This window comes from Neopsephotus bourkii, unplaced genomic scaffold (assembly GCF_033783945.1).
Source record: "Neopsephotus bourkii isolate Nb327-2 ecotype Australia unplaced genomic scaffold, CSIRO-AGI_Nbou_v1 NB_168, whole genome shotgun sequence".
NCBI classification, from domain to species: Eukaryota; Metazoa; Chordata; class Aves; order Psittaciformes; family Psittacidae; genus Neopsephotus; species Neopsephotus bourkii.
Window position 1 is genome coordinate 666238 of NW_026900684.1, and position 20536 is coordinate 686773.

General features: G+C 40.8%; 2 protein-coding genes across 6 annotated transcripts in view; both read left to right on the forward strand.

The window, feature by feature from the left end:
• Window positions 1-2742, forward strand: part of CEP135 (centrosomal protein 135) — a 39455-nt gene extending 36713 nt beyond the window's left edge. For all 4 annotated transcript variants that reach the window (XM_061370537.1, XM_061370531.1, XM_061370545.1 and 1 more), the window contains 2 exons: window positions 52-198; window positions 2150-2742. In XM_061370537.1, the coding sequence (XP_061226521.1) occupies window positions 52-198; window positions 2150-2171 (169 nt within the window). In that variant the 3' untranslated portion in view covers window positions 2172-2742. The remainder of the gene's footprint in view (window positions 1-51; window positions 199-2149) is intronic.
• Window positions 2743-8236: 5494 nt separating this feature from the next.
• The window catches only part of CRACD (capping protein inhibiting regulator of actin dynamics), a 120149-nt gene continuing 107849 nt past the window's right edge, over window positions 8237-20536 (forward strand). The window contains exon 1 of one of the 2 annotated variants that reach the window (XM_061370676.1): window positions 8237-8295. The gene's annotated coding sequence lies outside the window, so the exon portion shown is untranslated. Of the gene's footprint in view, window positions 8296-8411; window positions 8666-20536 lie in introns of those variants that run through there. The other variant, XM_061370667.1, reaches the window with a different exon arrangement.

Genomic DNA, 20536 nt, shown 5'->3' on the forward strand with positions numbered 1-20536 from the left:
CATCCTGCAGTATTGAAGTGTAAGGTAACTGAAATTGCTGTCTGTTGGTAGAGAGCGTGCAATTCAGGAAATGCGTCGCCATGGGCTCTCTACATCATCCTTACGTGCGTCACCTCCTCTCAGTTCAACATTAAGGTCTCCCTCGCATTCTCCAGAACGTTCCAGTGTAAGGACAACAGAGAAAGCAGCATCTGAAAAGTAAGCGATTTGATTCCACCAGATTGTTTCAGTTTAAGAGTTAGGTTTAAACTGTTTCTAAATAGTACTTTTAAAATCATATTAAATTCTTCCACCTTACACACTAAGTTCTATGGTTGACTGTCCTACTATAAAATAGTGATTGGAAACCATACATGCAAAGTGCTCTCCAAAGACCATATAATGTAATGGATTGACATTTCTGTTAACGGTCTTGCACCTCAGCTACAGCTTCCAAATATATATGACCTGATTATTACTACCATTAATTATATCCAAATATTTATTGCCTTTTATTATTATTATTGTTAATATCTATTTCCAAGCAATTTATGGTTCATATTAAGCGAAATGCCATGAAATTCTCTGAAGTACAGCAATGAAGGAAGGACAGTCTGTAAGAGTGAGTCTAATTAAAATGCATTGAACCCTACACATTAGACTAAACTTTCTCCATAACAAGTGCATAAAAATAATTAATGCATTTTTCATTGTTAGTGCTTGAATGCTATGAATGGTTAAGTTCATGGTCACTAGAGTCCATAAAAAAGAAATCAAAATCAACCTCTCACCTGTTCATTTTTACTGACATGTTTTTAGTTTTAGAGATCATTGTTGTTTTAGATGATGTCAGTTATGTGCTATAGGCCTGATTATTGACATCATATTATGTTTGTCCTATACTGCATAATAAATTGCAGCAAATAGTGGACAGGGAGAGATAAACAATGATTGTTTTAGGAAATATGTGTTCTATAACAGCTGTATAGTTTATTATAATGTTGCATATAAGGAAGAAGTTATTTACTGTGAGGGTGGTGAGGCACTGGAATGAGTTGCCCAAAGAAGTGACAAATGCTCCATCCCTGGCAGTGTTCAAGGCCAGGTTGGACAGAGCCATAGGCGACATGGTTAGTGTTAGGCGGGGGATTGGAACTGGATGATCTTAAGGTCCTTTGCAATCCTAACTATTCTATGATTCTGTAACAGCTCATGAATCTAACTATCTAACTGCTAAAATCTAAACCAATAAGGCTTTTTGTTGGTAAATACATATGGCTTGTTCTCGATCTTACTTGTCAAAAAACCATGCTTCCTGAGAACTGAGGTCAGCATGACATGATCCACATTGTAAGCAGTTTTCTTCTTATGAGTGTTTGGACAAAGCTAAAATGCGAAGTGTAGCAAATGAGATATTGATAGTGGGGATAAAACAGCAGGGTTTAGGGGTTTTTTTGCCGTGCTGGTGAGCCATTAGTCAAACCCTATTACATTGCAAATCACCATTTTGACTGAGATAATGATAGATAATATATTTATGAGAATGAACATTTATGAGAATGAACAGGAGAGAATTGTCTTTAGTCTTCCTTGTTTTACAGGGAGTCCCAAGAGCAATAAAAGTAGTCCAGTTGCTGTACTTGAAGAATGATGCCATGTAGAGAACTATTTTTATCCTACTTGCACACTTAATTTTAAGAATGACAGTTCTGTACTATATCTTGTCAGAAAATAACTCACTTTCATGAAGTATGTATTTTAAAGTTGTTTTTAACAGCATAATTTATATGCAGTTTGACTTTTTTACTGTTTTGCCTTTTAAACCTATCAATGGATTATTAAATTAGAATGATCTCAGTAGTACTATCACTGTCTTTCACCCTACTTACTTCTCCCTGTGAGCTTACCACAGTAACGTGTACTCTGTAGTTACTCCTCTGTAGCATTACAACTGTTTGTCTCTTATGTAATTTAATTTTCTCAAGAAATCTTTTCCTCCTTGTCTCTCATGTACTTAGTTAGGAATTTGATCAATGAGTCAATGAACTGAATGTAGAGTTTTAGGTTATATGCTAATAGTTGATATTTCTGAATATCAGAAGAGAATGTGAAGAGGCTAAATCTAATTAATGTGATAGCTTTATTCTGAAATTTTGTCTTTCTCTGCCAGAAATGTGAGCTTCAAGGAGTAAGCAGTGCTTGAGCAACTGAAGCATTACCTTGTCACTGGGGCTTTGTCTTTTTTTGTTTAAAGTATGAAGGCTGACACATATTCTACCTCTGTTTTCTTCAAATCAGTAATTACCTTTGAAATTTCTGAGACACCAGTGAAGTAATCAACTTTGCAAAATTGTGCTTTCCCAACTGACTGGACTGACTGTTTTTTGCTGGTTTGTCAGGTTTTGTGTCAAGGCTGGCTAAGGTGTGTTACTATTTTGCAAACATAGTAATTACAAGAAGGAAATGAGTGCTTGATATGACAATCTTTTGTTTTCACGTTTCTATTCTATTTCTGTCTGCTTCTCTCACACAGTTACAGAAGTTTTTTATTTTAGTGTGAGCTAACATAGAGTAACATACATGATTGTCCTAAAAATGCTGAGCCAGTATATGTTTTTTACTCATGATTTCCTATATTTGGGCATTTAACAAGTGTATTCTGTTTGCATTCTTCATGGTATTTAAAGGTATTGATGATCTATTTTTGAATGTATTTTATTTACTGTACCTTTTCTTAATAAAAAAAATATTAACTATTCTTAATGTTTTTGTCATGCAATAACTACTTATCTCCTTTTATTTAATCTTTGTGTGAAATTGCATCTTACCCCAGTTGTCCTGGTTTAATGTTCTCTCTTGAAGGGATACTTTTCCTTCGTGCTTGACAGGAGTTGCCTCCAGAGGCTGAGGGCACAACACCAATATTGAATGAAAAAATGAAGAAAAAAATACTATTTCTTAAGATGTATTGAACTCCTTTAAATACTATACAACTAATTTTTTAATTGTATCTGGAGATATTTTTCTAATTTTGGTTGTAAAAGATCAGAATAAAACCTGAAACCCTACACAGTTAAATTCAAGCTGTTGGAGAGGTCACACAGGCCTTTATGTTACAACATGTATTAGGTAAATGCAGTGAGAACTATCTTTAAAATATGTGGCATATTTAGCAAAGGAGCATTTCAGATTTAGACTATGATGTAAAATGCAATCAGCAATCACAATCTTATGATGCAGATAATTGTGTATCGCATCATTCCATTCAGGAACATACAGTTTTCTAATAATTACAGACCATTCAGGTTGACATGACATGTTATGTTCATAGGTGTCATGCAGAGGATGAGAAGTGAGAGCATGTCTTATACATCCTTGCACTAGCCAACAGTTGCCTAGTGTTGAATGAAAAACTGTGATTACCAGCTAACATTACAAGCATTTCTAAGGTGTAAGCAAGGTATTAAATGACAGGGAAAATATATATATATACACGTTTTTTAGATTTTGTCTATTTTGCACTAAGATTGTTACAGTTAGAAATTATAAATACTAGTGTGTTGACTGGCAATATTTTATCATATATTCATAGATAAATAATTGCTGTTGCAAGCTATGTATTTAATTTTTCCTATATTGTATCTTGTCAGTTTTGTTATTTAATATGTGTCTATATGTATTAAATTTTACTAATTAAAACCAACTTACAACACCATTCAGAAGTACCTGAAAGTATTTGTACCTCATCAAGCTTCTGGGCTACTGGAAGGAATTGTGTATTTGACAGGAGTGTACCTCACACTTTTTACCTTTAAGGTCTCTCATATCCCAGTTACAGGAATGGGAAAAGTGTCATCTCTAAATGTTACTTACATATCAATACTGTTTGTAATTAAGTCAGCAGTTTCCACTGATGCTAATTATTCAGGATGAAGCAGTTCAGTAAGAATGAGAAAAGAGCTCATGTTCTGCTCTCAGCATCTTCAGTGGTGACTTTAAAATATTTTATTTTGTATGTAAACCCTTTACAACTGGAATCTGAATTTTTAAAAACAAAATATGTGTTCCATTTTATTGAAATTACTGTATTTCATCTTATAAAAATGCATATTTTGACATTACATTTAAAACCATAGCACTTCAATTACTGGTAATTTGTACATGCATATCAATTATGAAGAATTAGTGGATTTGAGCACAGGTGGTATAATAAAACTGGTATCACTTCAGTGACCAAAGCCTGTGCAGCTTTCTGAAACTAAAACCTTAGTGATATTCAGACTATAGTAAAGCTGTCATTTTACCTTCTCTTACTATTATTTATATACATTTTTGTAAACAACTACAATACAAGTAACACGTACACAACTGTGCTTTGAAATCAAATATGTCATTCCATAAAGTACAAAACAAGCACAAATTTGTGGAAGATTTGAATCTCTTTCACACATGATCCTATGTGTCATGTACGAAACAAGCCTTATGTGAGTTGGGATATTAACATGACTCTCCTGGACTCCTCTCCGAGAAGCTCCTGTGCTGTCCTCACCTTCCGGAAGATCAAAAGCCCAGGGAAGTATCATGGGCTGTTTTAGCCTCCAGCTGGGTGAGTTGAAAGCAGAGTGGAACAGACACTAAACTGGGAAAAGTCAGAATACTCAAGTAGTCTGTTTTCTGTTATCTGCAGTTGGAAATAAGGGGCAATAACATTAGAAAAATAATAAAGGGGCTGTTTCTCTACAAAACATGTATACAGATGTTGCAGTTTCATTTTATCCTTGGACATGAAGGAAGTAAGTGCAACAGAATCAATTCCTGGAGCTGAAGCTGCTGTAAATGGGGGGAGAGGAAAAGCCTTGGTGCTGTGCAGGCACTGTTCAGCAATAGCTGGAACACTGCAGTGTTACCAGCTCTGGTTTAGCTGCAAAGGCAAAAAAACCCCACCCCATCTATCTTGTGTCAGGCTGCAACGTTACCTCTCACACATTTTTATGAGTATAAAAATAATTGTATTGCATTGTTTTATCTCAACATTAAGATTTATCTACACCAGAGCTTGGGTAGATGGTGAGTTTTGGAACTTATCACATGATAGTTGCCTATCGCACCTGTGTGTGCTGCGAACTCAGCATCGTCTGAGCAGAGCTGCTGTCCCAGGTTTTTGGGGGGTTGTCCTTTACCATTTCAAGGTGGTGGTGCAGGAATTAGCCTGTCTGCTTAAACTAACTAGAATAGTGTGATGGTAAATGGAATAAAATGGGAGAAATTAGTGTCAGTGGCTGCTTCTCTTCAATTTTAATACTGCTGAGCAGGGACAGCAGTGTTTTCCTGAATGAGAACGCAGCAACGAGTTGCAGCATGGTTATTAGTGAGCCATAAGTGAAGGTCTGCAGAAGATACTGCTCTTCGGGGAAATTTTCATTGAGCCTCTAAGTCCAAAGGCACACGTTGGTAATGTGAGCTTGGTTTTATTTGGGAAGTGTGGGTTACTGGGCTGTAGCTGTGTGTGCCATCTATGTCTGTACCCCTTTGCTTTGCATGAATGCATAACTAAAAATGCTGGGCAGGAGCTGGGCATCCCCCGCCTTCTCCTTGCTTTTAAGTGGTGTACTTGTGCCACCTAGTGGAACTGTGCCTTTTCTAGCGATAGTGGCACAGGCTTAACAGCTTCGAGTTTCTTCACAGACGTTTTCGATACCCCGAATAAAGTCGAAGTGAAAGGATTTCTAATAAAGCCACATATTCTTGAAGTCCATCCATCACTTGGCTGCTGAGGTTTGCGACTGCATCACTTTCCAGAAATTGTCAGTTATGAAGAAAAAAATAAATCTCATTTTAGCTTATGTTCTCCTCCACGAAAGTGAAAAGATCAACCTCTGTCAAGAAAGGTCTGGTGTCTTTGAGTAATTTCACTGATCTGAAAGCAATGACTGGATTCACCTCTTCTGGTGGCTGCTTTTGGAGTTTTTTATCTGTACCTCTCAACTCTACTGCCTAGAAATGTGCAAGTGCTGTGATAGCAGCGCGACCCTGGAGTCTGTCAAGAGGAGTGCTGCAAAAATCAGCTCTCACATTTGAGGTGATTTACATCCCTACATTTTGGGTATAAATACACATATATGTAATTACTAATGTAAAGATAGCAATATGCTTATCAGCCATCTAAGTCTGGATCTGGTGCATGAGCTTCATTTCAGAGTTATCTGCACCCTGGGTACTGGCTTTAGTTGTGAGGGGACTGAAAAGGGGATGGGGTGTACCTCTCAAGACTCGTCCAACTGATCATCACTAGAATGCTTCAGGAGAAAAAATGGTTTCTGGAAATTACTATTTATTCCAGAGGCATATAACTGGCTTTTTGCACAAATACCACTTCTGCCCTAGGAATTCACTGAGTTGCAAATCACTAAGGGGTGGGAGAGTATCAATAAATACTGGCCTAAACTTACATTCTTCCTTTAAAATGTCCAGGATTGGACACAGTCAGAGACATAAAAATGTAAGATGGCTTTTTAGTCTGACCCAGCATGCATGCTAGTTCCCTGTGAGACCCAGATCCTTTTAGGAATACCAGAAGGACTGCTGCTGACTGGGGCAAAAAGGTAGGGAGCAGGCAGGATCCAAAGCTGGATCCCCCAAACCTTTTTGTCCAGGGAGCATCTGAACCAGGAGACCTGGCTAGCAAAACACGTTATCTTTTCAGCAGCGGAAGATCACAAATCACATAATCAGTTCTGGTACAAAAGGCAGCAGAGTGTGGACAGAACTGAGTATACAATCTGATTTTACTGAGTTCTCCTTGGGAAGTTTGGCAAAGCAGTGGCTGGTGCAGGTAAAATCTTGACATAGAAAAGTGAATTGGAAGAGCCCTAGAATTGCTGATACAAGTACCAGATTATAGAATCATAGAATGGTTTGGGTTGGGAAGGACCTTAAGATCATCTAGTTCCAACCACCCTGTCATGGGCAGGGACTCCTCACACTAGACCTTGTTGCCCAAGGCTCTGTCCAACCTGTCCTTGAACACTGCCAGGGATGGAGCATTCATAACTTCCTTGGGCAGCCCATTCCAGTGCCTCACCACCCTTACAGTAAAGAATTTTCACCTTATATCCAATCTAAACTTCCCCTGTTTAAGTTTTAACCCATTACCCCTTGTCCTGTCACTACAGTCCCTAATGAAGAGTCCATCCCCAGCATCCCTATAGCCCCCCTTCAGATACTGGAAGGCTGCTATGAGGTCTCCACGCAGCCTTCTCTTCTCCAGGCTGAACAGCCCCGACTTTCTCAGCCGATCTTCATATGGGAGGTGCTCCAGTCCCCTGATCATCCTCGTGGCCCTCCTCTGGACTTGTTCCAACAGATCCATGTCCTTTTTATGTTGAGGACACCAGAACTGCACACAGTACTGCAAGTGGGTTCTCGCAAGAGCAGAGCACAGGGGCAGGATCACCTCCTTTGACCTGCTGGTCACTCTTATCCATTCACCAGCTGGATTTAAGGACATGGGAAAGGTGGGAGGCTGTTGGGGAACAGTTTACTTTGTTTTGTTCCTTGTAGTTCCGTAATCTAGTAAATGAAGGGGGAAAGTGTTTTGCTGATTATAGGACTAGCCAGGTGCTGAATTCAGGCACTGGTCTTGCGGTGAGATGAGAACAAAGTCGGGTTCAGAGCCCGGGTGCAGTCAGAGGTGTGGGTCTCACCTGCTCGGGCAGCGCGGTGGGCAGAGAAGGCGCTAAACGGTGCCAAGACTAGCGGGATCCCGGTGAAACCGGATAAATCCAGCTTTACTCCTTCCTTCCCAACAAAAGGAGCCCAGCACTGCTGGGTCGAGAGTGAAGGGACTCGGGAGAGGCTGCGGCTGGGTCGCGGCGCTGCGGGGCGCCCGTGAGCGACAGTGGCAGTGCCATGGGGCGGCCGCCGTGGGAGCGGCATCCGACGGGCTGGGCGGCGGCACTGGCACCGGCTGCAGCCACAGCAGCAGCCTGCTCGTCCCTTCTGGCAGCGGGGAGACGGAGCGCAGGTAGGGCCCTACGCCCGTGCCCCGCCCCGCCCCGGCCCGGCCCGCCGCGGGCAGAGGTCGCTGCGGTGCTGGCAGCGGGAAGGAGCCAGCCCGCGGGCCCCGCGGAGCGCCGCACGCCCCTTCTCGCCTCTCCGCTCGGGCGGCGGCAGCGCTTGGCCAGGCGCTCTCCGGCCGCGCGGTGCGGGGCCCGCCGAAGGGCCGCCGCTTTGTGCCGCACATCCACCGCTACATGTGGCGGGCGGGCGCAGGGCGGGCGGGCAGCCGGCAACCCCCGGGAGCTGCTACCTGCCGCGGTGAGCTGCCTTTGTTCGGGGAGGGGTGTGAGCGGGCGGGCGGGAGACCTGAAGGTGCTGCCTCACTGCTGCCGGGGAGTTCTATGGCTCCGCTGGTTCTTTCCCATTCCTCCCCTTTTTCCCTTTGTTAGCGTTTTCCCAGGGCGTCCTGTGTTCTGTCAGCTTTGCTGGAAAGCAGGAGCTGTCAGAAAGATGACTTGGTTTCACACGATGCCGCTCCAGAGCAGCGGTGCTTTGTTTAAGCTCCCGTAAGGCATTAATCATACCGCTGCCATCCCTTTGCGATGAGCTAGGAAATCTGCTGCTTTTCACGGCTGAAAGGCAGCGGTACCTCGCTTCTTTCTCACCCTTTCCGTAAGAACCGGAGCAGGTAAGCCAGAGGTAATACCGTTTTGCGTGGGAAATTGTTGTCTGCCACAATGTGTTCGGTTAGAAAATGTCTGATCTAGAGACAGAACTGTGTCTAACACGAATCTTTTCCGTGTCATTAAGAGAATTTTGATGAATGAAGGTTTGGGTTTTTTTAATTAATATTGCGGGTGTTGCCACGAATCAATGACAAATCTGCTTCTTTGTAGTTGTAGTACATAAAACGTTGTTGTGCCTCTGCTCTGTCATCTTAAGTGTAGAAACGCACGGTCAAAAACACAGATCAAGGGCTAAAGAGAGACCTGGAAGCCACAACTGTGTGTCCTGAAAATTTAATACGCCTGACAATAATGGCACTGAAAGTGATCTGCTGCTGGGGGATGGGGGCATTGGGAAAGGGAAGAGTCATTTGTAACCACAAGGCCTAATAACAGATAGTCTGTCACTAATAGATATGTAGATAATATAGTTTATTATATTCCTAAATGGATTTTCTGTACTTACCTAAATAGGTGTACAGCAATTGTACAAGATCTCTTTCCTTAGAGCCCAAGCTATTTAAGCTACCTGACAGCAGTAACATGCAGCAGGTCCTGTATTTTAACAGATTAAAGATAATAAATTAGAGTCAGAACTGACTTTTATTTCACGTTTGGTAATGCACGTTCAAGAAATTCCCATCGCTGAAGTAGCTCTAATTGCACTTTGCATTGACAATTAGGTCTTTCAACTATATCAAAACGTTAATCAGTGGTCAAAGATGTTATTGTGAGTTTCTTTAACAAAGGCATTGATAGGTTTTAATGCAGGCAGTAGCTAGCAGTTCTGCATACAACTTACTTTCTGTGGTTTGAATCCAGGTCAGTAACTCGCCAAACTGACAAATCCAGCTCTTCCCTGGCTGCTACCAATTTATCGCATTAGAGGCTGCGTTTGGTCCTGAATATTTCTCTGCAACAACAAGCTTGAATGTAACACTATGAAGTGTATCCGGGCTTTATAGGAAAGTGATTTGTATATTTATTTATGTCCTGGTTTGATGATAACTACAAGAATTACCTTGAGATCTTTATTCATAAATATGGCACTTGCAAAGAGGCTGCTGCTGGTGGTTACTGGGTATTATTCCTCCAATAGGAAAATCTATCTCAGAGCATCCTGTTCTAAAATTAAGGACCCTTTTCAAACATCCACCTGGGCAATCCTGCATTTTAGAGATAATTGCTTATGAGCAATGGTTATTTTTCCCTATATGTTATATAAAGGGATTTTAAAAAGTGCAAACAATTTGCAAATGCAGTTTGGTGGCTAGCACAGTTGGTGTAAAGTATGAACATCTTGCTGTGCTCTGTGCTGAGACATTGAGTTTCTTCTTTTTTTTTCCCGAGTTCGTTCCTCATAGGTCTTGTTTTGGTCTGTTGTGAGGTTATGCAGGTAGTGGCAGTGGTGACCTGGTAATGCATTAGGTAATATCTTTTTTGTTTAACTTCCCATTTCTGAAAAACTTAATCAGAGTGTATTTACCTGTAAAAGGGACTGTTGCATTGGCAGTAATATTTTATTTTAATTGCACTACTGAAAACCAGCCTTTTTAGTTTCACATGTCTGAAGAATAACTTCTATGGTTTCTTCTGCTTTGCCTCTGTCACTCAAATACTGTTTTGCCAGGTATCTCGGTCACTGAAAATTGATATATATATGAATGAATAATGTAGCTTAGGGTTATTTCAATATATTCCTACTGTAGATATGTCAGGTAAGCTGTTTTTAAATAAGAAATACATGGCATAATAAGTGTTGACTGAAATGTGGTGATGAGTTTATGAGTATGAATGTATTTGGTGGTTGTTTTGCAATGAAATTGAACACAAAGAGAATTTTTATAGAGGCAGCGTAAGCTTAAATAACTGGTTTGACTCGTTTCCTCACAAGCCAAGAGAAGAAAAAGACATATTATTTTGTATTCTGAATTATTCATATTTGAAAATCGCTGACTCAGGTTGTTAGGAGGAACAACCCTGCACAAAATCAATGCACAGCCTTTATCCATAAAGGCCCAAACAAGAGAGTTACAGCAAATGTGGATAAGCCTACTACTGGCATGTTAGAAAAGTACAGTCAATTTCCTTAGAGTCAACAGACTCAGGGCAATGTAGTTGCATAATAGCTTCCATCAGCAGATGTAAGTGCTGAGATGCTCTGAACACCTATATGTTGCCATTGATCCCGTGTATTTGAACAAGATTTAAAGTTTTATCAATCAAGTGCACGTTAGAATAAGATTCATTTGTTTTGAATAATGTGATAGGAGGCAACCTAAATTCACAGTGTTATCTTTGATTACATTAGTGTTTCCACTGGAAGGGCCAAATTCCATTTATTTATTTTTTTAATCTATTATTTAAATCAATTAATGTTGGCTAAAATGTGTGTTTGTTTCCATGGAGACACTGAGAGTTCTGTCTTGAGGAAACAACGAGTTGTTCGTAGATACTGTGTTTATTGTTTTCTATCACTTCCTGAAGGGACTTTCACTCCTTTTGATCCTTCACATTCCATATCACATGATTTATTTGTTTAAGAACTAAAATATCCTTTGTCAGAAGCATATAGGATTTAACCTTACTTTACATTCAGCATTTACACTTCTATCGATGCAGTCTTACACAGAAATGAAAGTCACTTGTAACAATTAATACTATTCAATAGCCATGGGCTGAATCACAGGGGTTTGTTAATTATGTTTAGTGGGAAGAAAAATGTAAAGATCTTGCTGCATGCTATCCTGGAGAAGTGGCTCATGTGGCGGTTGCTCCATACATTAAGTGAAGATGATTCAGATCCTACTATACAAGTATGAAGTACATCAATGCATCTTTAAGCTGCTCTGTTGGGTTTTCTTTTTAGTTCTGTTTCTCTTTCATATATACATGCTGTATGTTAAATTACAGAAACACAAGGTTCATGCCTCCAACAAGGCCATTTAAGAAAATACTGTCATATTCAGTTGATTTTAGTTTACTGGACAAAATGATATAGTGAAGTAAGGGTAACTGACTTCTCTGTTAACTACCTTCATTTGTGAGAACCAGCACATAGAGTCAAATCAGGTAAATCAAAACTGCACATCCCAATGACGCTTTGAAAAGATTAAGCTTGTCATTTTAATAACACATCTGCAAGCTTTATTTTCTTCACTTTTATTGCCTTAAGAAAAATATGAAAATGATCCAAATAAGTAAAAGCTTTCCTTGGACTTCAGTGTTTGGGTGTGCAAAATGCTGTGCACCTTTGCTGACCTGCTTGAATGTCTTTTTCGTTACTTGGCATGATTTGAAAGTCAGCAGTCAGACTGGGGCAGCTTCATCAAGCAGCTCAATCTGGTGACTTGTGTTGATACTCTGTAGGAGGATGCTGCATGGAAGAGATTATGTTTATTGTTAAGCTGAAATGGGGAGAAAGTGTGATGAAAAGAGCTAAAGGAAACTGAACTGTACAAGATACTGACTTTCATGTTGCTCTTCAAAGAAAGTTGATTTTCTTCAAAGTAACATGCTGTCTTTCTCTGTGGCCTTTTATAAAGCCACGTTTGAAACTCTCTAGCATGGAGAAAAAAAAACCCAAAATCTATAATCACAGTGAACATTTTGGCCAAGAATAGAAAAAAAGGGATAGAAACCCATGTGAATCCATAGTGTCTGTGGGTATCTGTTGGCGCACACGTGATATAGCTGGGTTGAGCGGCTGCTGACAGCACTGAACTGTCTTCCCCATTGTAAAACCTCTTGTCTGTTGCTTATAACTTTGCCAAGTTTTAACCATGTGGGCTGTCATTTGTCACGTCTTTATGACTCAGGCTAATTCTTATTATAATTCAGCTAAATGATGGAGAATTAGAGTAACTGCTTTGCCTTGTTAAAAAAAAAAATCAAAATCCTAAGACCTTTTGGAAACAGTATTGTCAATCCAGTTTGTATCAAGGCTTCAGATCCCACTAACGCAGTGTCCTCTTGTTAAAGATCTGCACTTTTACTGCCTTCATAAAAGCCTGCCCAAATTTTCTGTCTCAAATCCTCAGAATATTGTCGATTTTCACATTCACCTGTGAAAACTGTGGCAAATAAAATGAGAGATATCATGATACGCGTTTATCCAACAACCAGTACTACAGAGTGTTTTCAACAGTGACCTCACGGGTGCTTGCTGCAGCTGCAGTTGACATCTAAATGGAGAGGTACTGTGAATGTACTGGAGGTGGAATTAAAATTAATGTATACAAGAAGACAAAGATATTTCAGTTATCAACTGTATAAGGAATGGATTTGGTTGCAATTCTTTAGAAGAGAAGTGGTTTATGGTAGATTACTTGAGGGTTTCTGCTATAAAGACAAAACCAGCACAGAAGACAAGAGAATTGGTACTTCCACTTCATGCAATAGACCTTCTCAGCAGTAACACCACATCCAGCTGGGGTCCAGACTTCGATAAGGACATGGATGAACTGGAGAGTATCCAGAGGAGAGGAATGACAACAATGAAATAGTTAGAAAATACTGCCTCTGGAGGAAGGTTGAAAGGTCTGCAATTGTTTCGTCTCCAATGAAATCAGGGTGTCAACGTGAAAAGACATGATAAGTTTCAAATGTCACAAAGTTGGTGTGGGGCAATGCTCTCCATGCCTGTGCGCAACCAGATGATATGTAATGGGTTCAGCATTAATGAAATTGAAGCAATGGAATAGACCATTGAATTGGGATTTTCAGGATTTTAACATCCTTAAAAGTTGTTTGAATATTAGTCAGGAACAACATAAATATAGTTGAATTCTTTCTGGAGCAGTATGGTGGAACAGACTGCCGTTTGAGGTTTCTTTTAGCCTTATGAATCCACAACATCTATTTTCCCTGACGTTGACCACGTTGTATGTTTTCCCCTCAACAAATGCTGTGGCTGGCAGAATTGCTTGCATTTGACTGACCTTTTATGTCTCCAAAGCGAGCAGGTGAGTGAATGGAGAGTTTCAGAGCTTTCCCTGTATTCTGTTGCTAAAATCTGACATCCACTCCTCTCTTCTTTCTCTCTGCTGGTACTTGGGCAGGAAGTGTGTGGGATCAAAGGGCCAGGTTTGATGAGAGGAACCTGAGATCCAAGTAACATAGGAAAGAGGAGGATTGAAGAGCATGGATACAGATTAAACAGGAAACTGGACAATGTAGTGATTAGGACAGAACATGAACAAGGGACACAGAGAATGTGAAGGGGAAATTAAACTTTGAGGCAGATGATTGGAACCTGGTAAAGAGTTGGATATAGAGTAAGGTGGTAGGTACAGAAGTCAGGTTGCTGTCAGAGACTGTCAATATAGCAGAAGTCTTGACAAGTGCAAACTGGGATTTGCAAAAGTAGGGAGAAGATGACAAAGAGCCAAGGGAGATGGAATCACATGACTAGGAAATTCACATTTTAGACTATGGGACAGAAGTAATTAAAAGTTGGAGGAAAATGGCGGTGTCTTTCTTCTGAAGATAATATGGTATTCTTAAACCTTAGCTGAGAGCACATGGTAATGGCTTAGCATTTGTGCTCTGGGAGACAAGTTGTAAGGTGATTTCTTGGTCTTTCCAAGGGGAGAATGATCACTTGTTACTGATTAAAGAGATCAGCACAGGGGTCTTAAGGACCATGCTGCACCATATTGTTCCTGGTTGGGTGTACAGAATAAAAGATGTAGATGCAAAAGGAGCATCATTCAATCTTTGCTTTTCCTTTTTTTCATAGAATAGAATCATAGAATAGTTGGGTTGGAGGAGACCATCAGAGGTCATCTAGTCCAGCTCCCTGCAGGGGACAACTTGAACTAGATCAGGATGCCCAGAAACACATCACTTTTTTTTGGCTTTTCCTTTTGACAAAGAGGATTGCCAAGTTTGCAAGTGAAAGGAAAGGAAGTGCCAGAATGAAAGTTCCCTTGTAAAGATTTAGCCTCTTTGTGTGTGTTTATTTTAACTCAATCTTTAATATTACTGAATTTTCTTTTGCTCTCATAACCTAAGCTTTACTGAATGCAGAGTGGATCTGGCCTCAGTGGCAGTCACAGCTCTGTACTGAAGGAAGCCGTGGTCTCTGGCATCTGTGGTATATTTTGCAGAAGCAGGAAGATACCTGAGGAAATTGAGGCAGAAGGTGGCTTAACTAAAACATTTTTCCATGTACTCAAATGAAAAGCTTAGCTAAAGGCACCAAAAGCTAATTAAGACTTGCTATTGCAATCCTGACTTTCAAAAACACTTGGGTTTTTTTTCTGTAGTTGCTAATAGCGATGTTGTGGTTCAACCCTGTCCAGGAACTGAGCCCCACGCAGCTGCTCACTCACTCTTCCCGGTGGGATGGGGAGAGAATCGAAAGGGTAAAAGTGAGAAATCCCGTGGGCTGAGACAGTTTAATAGGGAAAGGAAAAGCTGTGCACACAAGCAGAGCAAAACAAGGAATTCATTCACCACTTCCCATCGCAAGCCACTGTTCAGCCACCTCCAGGAGAGCAGGTCTCCATCATGTGTAACGGTTACATGTGAAGACAAACACCTCCACTCTGAATGTCCCCCACTTCCTCCTCCTTGGCAGTCCTGGGGTAATGGTTGGTCTTGAAGATCTTTTCCAACCTAGCTGATCCTATAATTCTTCCCTCAGCTTTATGACAAAAAATCACCTCTATCCCAGCCCAAACCAGCACAGATGTGCATAAAAGATCAGGTCCTAATTCCCACCTAGCCCAGTGTGTTCTGGGCATTAATACTTCCCCAACCCTTGCAAATAACATGAAAAGGATCTGCCCTTTATGCCAGGAAGATTGAAAGATAAGAGCTTTTGTTCCCCTTTTCTGCTTCTGGTGTCAAATAAGGCACTTTTCATAATAAGGCACTTTTTCATACCTTTCTTGAGGAGAAATCTTGGACTTTACAGAATTATCAGACTATGTAAATTGCTAAGAAAAATAATGAGGCTGATTCTTCTTGTTCATTCAGGATCCTGTTCCCAGCTTGGTAGATATTTTGCAGTAGCCTACGCTGGTCCATCTGGGGACTATAATGATGCATGGTGCCATACTGCTCTCAGCCCAGGAGCTTTGGCAGTCATTGGTTCATGCAGTACTCATGTTTGGAGGAGAACAGGAACCCTCAGCTTGTACATGTGGGTTTTGATGTTCTTCCCAGCCACCCTGTTCCAACATCCCCTGTTGACAGCACAAGGGTGGGTTGTATAAAACCCCCTGTTTTTTCTGGCAAATAGACTAATCTTTGAACCAACCCCACAGCCTGCTGAACACTGTCACGAGTTACTGGGGTCTTGTATCCTGATACCAACACCTGATATTTGACAAACTGCATGCTTCGGGTGATCGTGTTTCCTCAGATAAGATGGAGCAAATAAAAAGTAGGTAAGCTTTGAATCACACAAATGTTTCTTCAGAAAGGCTCCGTGTGGCCTGGGATTACATCCCCTTCAATGCCTGCCTGCTGGAACACCCTTTCTAACAGTTAAAGGATGGATTCCCACTGCATTAAAGCTCACCTTTCCTGGCACTCTTCAGGGGCTGTGTCAGTAAGTGGCAGATGCCCTGTAAGCCAGAAGGGTCAATCAAGTAATTTTTTCTCATCGCCGCTGTTTTCATGGAACCATTCTACACTGTCAGAGCAAAAAGAGAAGACGAAGAACCATTTGTGACTCTTGATAGGACGCCAAATGCTTTTATTTGCCAAACAGAATGGCAACGGTGGCATTAGCTGCTGAGCTGCATTTTGCATCATTTAATCTGCAGGGTGCTTATTTACAAATTGCAGTTTGACTGGTTTGGGAAATCACTTTCGATTTGCTGTAGTCCCGATCCAAAGCCAGTACAGGGTAATGCCATTCTAGCTCTAGGTTGCTCTCAGATTCTCTTCCTGTGACAATAATTGTCCATTTTCAGGTGCTTGGGATGGCTCTTCATCCTTACTGCAGAGACTGGTTAGTGAAGGGCAGTTCTCCTGGGCAGGAGAACTGCTCCTGCAGCTCACTCTAGCTTTGGCACTTTGCTCTTTGGCTGTCATACTGAATATAAGAAACATCTCATTTAATTGTGCACTGCAAGCCAGGCTTTGCAAGTATTGTCCTAGATCTGACAATTGGCAGCTGACCTGCAGACAGGTCTACTGCTTACATTTTGTCAGCACTGGATAAGGCAGGAGTCTGTGCTTACGTGAACATGACTGCATACTAAGGTGGTACTTGCAATATACACAAATTTGCAAGTGCTACATGTGGCTTTGTACTGTCATGACTTGGAAAGACTCCTGGAGGCAGGCTGATCACAATTTTGCAGTCAGATTTGAACTCTGTTTTTGATTATGGGAAGTCCCCTCCAATATTTTGGTGGGAAGGACTTTTTATTCCTTACCCTCCTCTTTTGTCGATAAATTATGGAGACTTGGTATTGTTCATCCAGCACCAGATCATCAGACAGTAACTTTTGTCTCGCGGGCCCTGCTTGGTGCAGATGATCTGAATCACTTCAAGCCAAGGGACCATGAGGAGGAGTGCATTTGAAGAACTGATTTTGGAACTGAGATTTTAGAGTCAGTCTTGTTTTTCCATGGAGACACACAGGGATAATGAGTGTGCTTCCTATGGGTTATTTTGGAGTCAGAGGATTTTTTTAGTGAAGTTTGTTTGCATATGTACACTGAGTATGTGATTGTGCATGGAAAACTATATACCTTGAAGAAACTTCAGTTCTTGGTAAGTGACTTTCCATCTCCATGTACCTCTACTTCGCTGTAACTAACCTGTTCACATGGGGTCCTAAATTCTGTGTTCTTCAGTTTGTAGTGCCTCAGTTAGGAGTCTTAACTGATTTTAATTAATTTTAATTAAATCCAGCTAATAAAATTGCTTAACATTACAACTGACTGCAGATGACAGTTATGTCTTAAATGTGCGAATAACTACATAGCATTAAGTAGTCACAAAAAAAGAAAGCATAGATACTTTACATTGGAAACCCAGAATTAGTGACAGTTCTTCCCATCATTTCATGTGTGGCTGTACTCTTGCCAATGATGAAAACATACTCCTGGCTTCCAGGGTGCGCTGCAGTGCTGGCTCTTCCCATTAAGGTTTCTTTGTCCCAGAGACTAGTCTGTCTCACATGCCACTTTTACCCTTGGGAACCTCTGTGTCTCTGAGTTTTACACTTTTTGGTACATCTACTTTCCCATGACACAGGGCACAACTGACCACAGGGGTCTAACCCCACTTCTCCCGGGGACCAAACTCACTGAGTTTTGCCCAGCCACACAACTGAGTTGCATATTGAATTTGTCATGCACATGTCTTTTTGCAGATATTGTTGTATGTGGCAAGTGTAACATTATCCTGTAATGCACAGTGGAGTCCAAGTGTCCAGCAGTAAATCCACAAAAGCCGAAGCAATGATTTTCTATTACGTATACGCAATCAGTTCATAGAATCATGGAATGATTTGCATTGGAAGGGACCTTAAAGCTTATCTAGTTCTAACCCCCCTGACATGGGCAGGAACACCTTCCAGTAGACCCTGTCCAGCCTGGCCTTGAACACTACCAGGGATGGAGCAGCCACAACTTCTCAGGGTAGCCTGTTCCAGCACCTCACCATCCCTGCCTCAGTTCTTTCCAGATTGTATCAGACTCTGCTGCTGATTATGGTCTTTTATTGTGTGGCTCTTAAAAACTTCATTCCTTTCGCCTCCTGCAAAATACTAATGCAAGTTCCCCGCGTTAGTAGCACCGTTAAGTCTTTCCATGCTGTGTGGGTGCTAGAAAGTGTCATAAGCCTGCCCCTACTTCAGTGGCACAGCTATGCTAATTACCATAATTTTATGTATCTCCTACATAGACACAGATACGTTCTGTAAATTATAAATATTTATATACTGTAGAACTGCAGCTAGATCGGCACCGCTACAGCCTGCATGAAGCATACTGATGCTACAATACTGACTGGGTTTGTGAGGAAGTGAATCAGTTGGTCTTCAGAGCAGAGCACAACTACTGTGCAGCAAATCAAGCCTTTGTTTCTAAACAAGAAGAAAAATGTTGCCTAACTGCCCATTAAGTCAGCTTCAGTGTTTCTGTTCTCTAACCTGTTAGTATTTATCTCATGAATAATAATGTTTTTAAGTAATGGTTTGGGTGCAATATCATATGTGTTTGTTTATCATTGGATAAATTTGTGCAGTTTTGGTCAATCTGAGGCTGTCAGACAGATGTCTCCTGCTGTTTATAGCTGTTGTGTGTAATTCACTTTACTCTCATGCATTTTCTTCACTCGGGCCACAAAAGCCTCAGATCTCAGAATCATTTAGCCAAAATCTGAAAGTTTTTATTTTTGAGAGCCACCTGATGTTCTAAATACCTAAAACTGACACGTTTGGGGTTTTCAGAGAAACTGCATTTTAAAATTATTTTTTAAATATTTTAGATAACCCTAACTGAATTTGAAGGAAATTGGATTAGATTCCAAAAGAAAAAGTATTTCTTATAGCAAAACCCAAATCTCAGCCTTGTTTTCTAGTAAGCAAAGCAAAAAAATATTCCAAGAAAACAATTGACAAGGCTTTTTTTAATATTGACTGCAGCTTGGCAGGACTGTATGATTTGGGATATAATACCGAGATCCTAATTCAAAGCATTAGAACATTGTAAGTTCAGCACTTTCAGACTAGGAATTTGTTTCGTCCACAAAAATGAAACAGAAGGAAAATGGGTATAATACAGGAAACACCCTAAGAAACTCTTGACTTTTGCCATTTAGTAAATCAGTTTAAGTCCCTTCTATCCTCTCTTCCAAATGAACAAACAATCCCCAAAGAATCCTGAGGGTTTTTTTTTTTGCTTGTTCTTTTTATACCCAACAAAGATACAAATACTGAAAGAGTTCTAGCACTAATAGTATTTTTCCAAATGTAAAGTCTACACCTGTGGTTCTAATTATTAGGACCTATGAAGTTATTATAAGAATGCATTTATTAAAATACTGTGTATATATAAATACACGAGTGTATTGTTAAGTCATAGAATGGTGAGAATTGGAAAAGACCTTAAGATCATCCAGTTCCAACCCCCCTGCCATAGGCAGGGATGCCTCCCTCTAGACCATCTCACCCAAGGTGCTGTCTAACAAAATAGAATGTAATAAACAGTATTATCCTAAATAACATATTAGGGAAATGGCTCCACAGACTGTGATTCCATGGGCCAGCACTAGCCTGCCTAACCCTAGCTCTGCAGTCCCTGTGCAAATATCAGCCTTACAGCAACTGCTTAAAAGCCATCTCTCTGCCACTCCAGACTTTTAGTGCTGAGAAAGGGGATTTTCGACAGGGGGAGATACTCACCAGTGTGGGAAATAGAGGCAGTACACGCAAGGTTTCACTATGTGGTCACTGGTGCTTGCATGGGCTGTGCCACATTTGCTTGTGGAAAGAGGCAAAAGGAGGACGTGTTTCTGTTACAAAAGTGAGGTTGTGGGGTCAGCTCAACACCTGGGGAGCTGAGTTACTCTTTTGTGCATGCATTTATTGCTGTTTCTGGAAGACCATCAGTGGTCTTGCATCTGAGGTTTGGTCCGGTGGGGAGCCCTGATGGTGCCAGAATTTAAGAGAAATAGGTAGCTGTACTGTCACAAGTAGACCTGCAAATGCTGACAAGATAACCTTGCTTCGGGACTTGTGCCAGGAAGGTGTCTAGCAGTGTTTAATCATTCAAATTGTTATCTGGTGACCTTCGTGTACACTGCTTTCTATGTTTGCTTTTGGTCTCAGTGCTCTATGGATGGAGCTCATGCTGAATTCTGC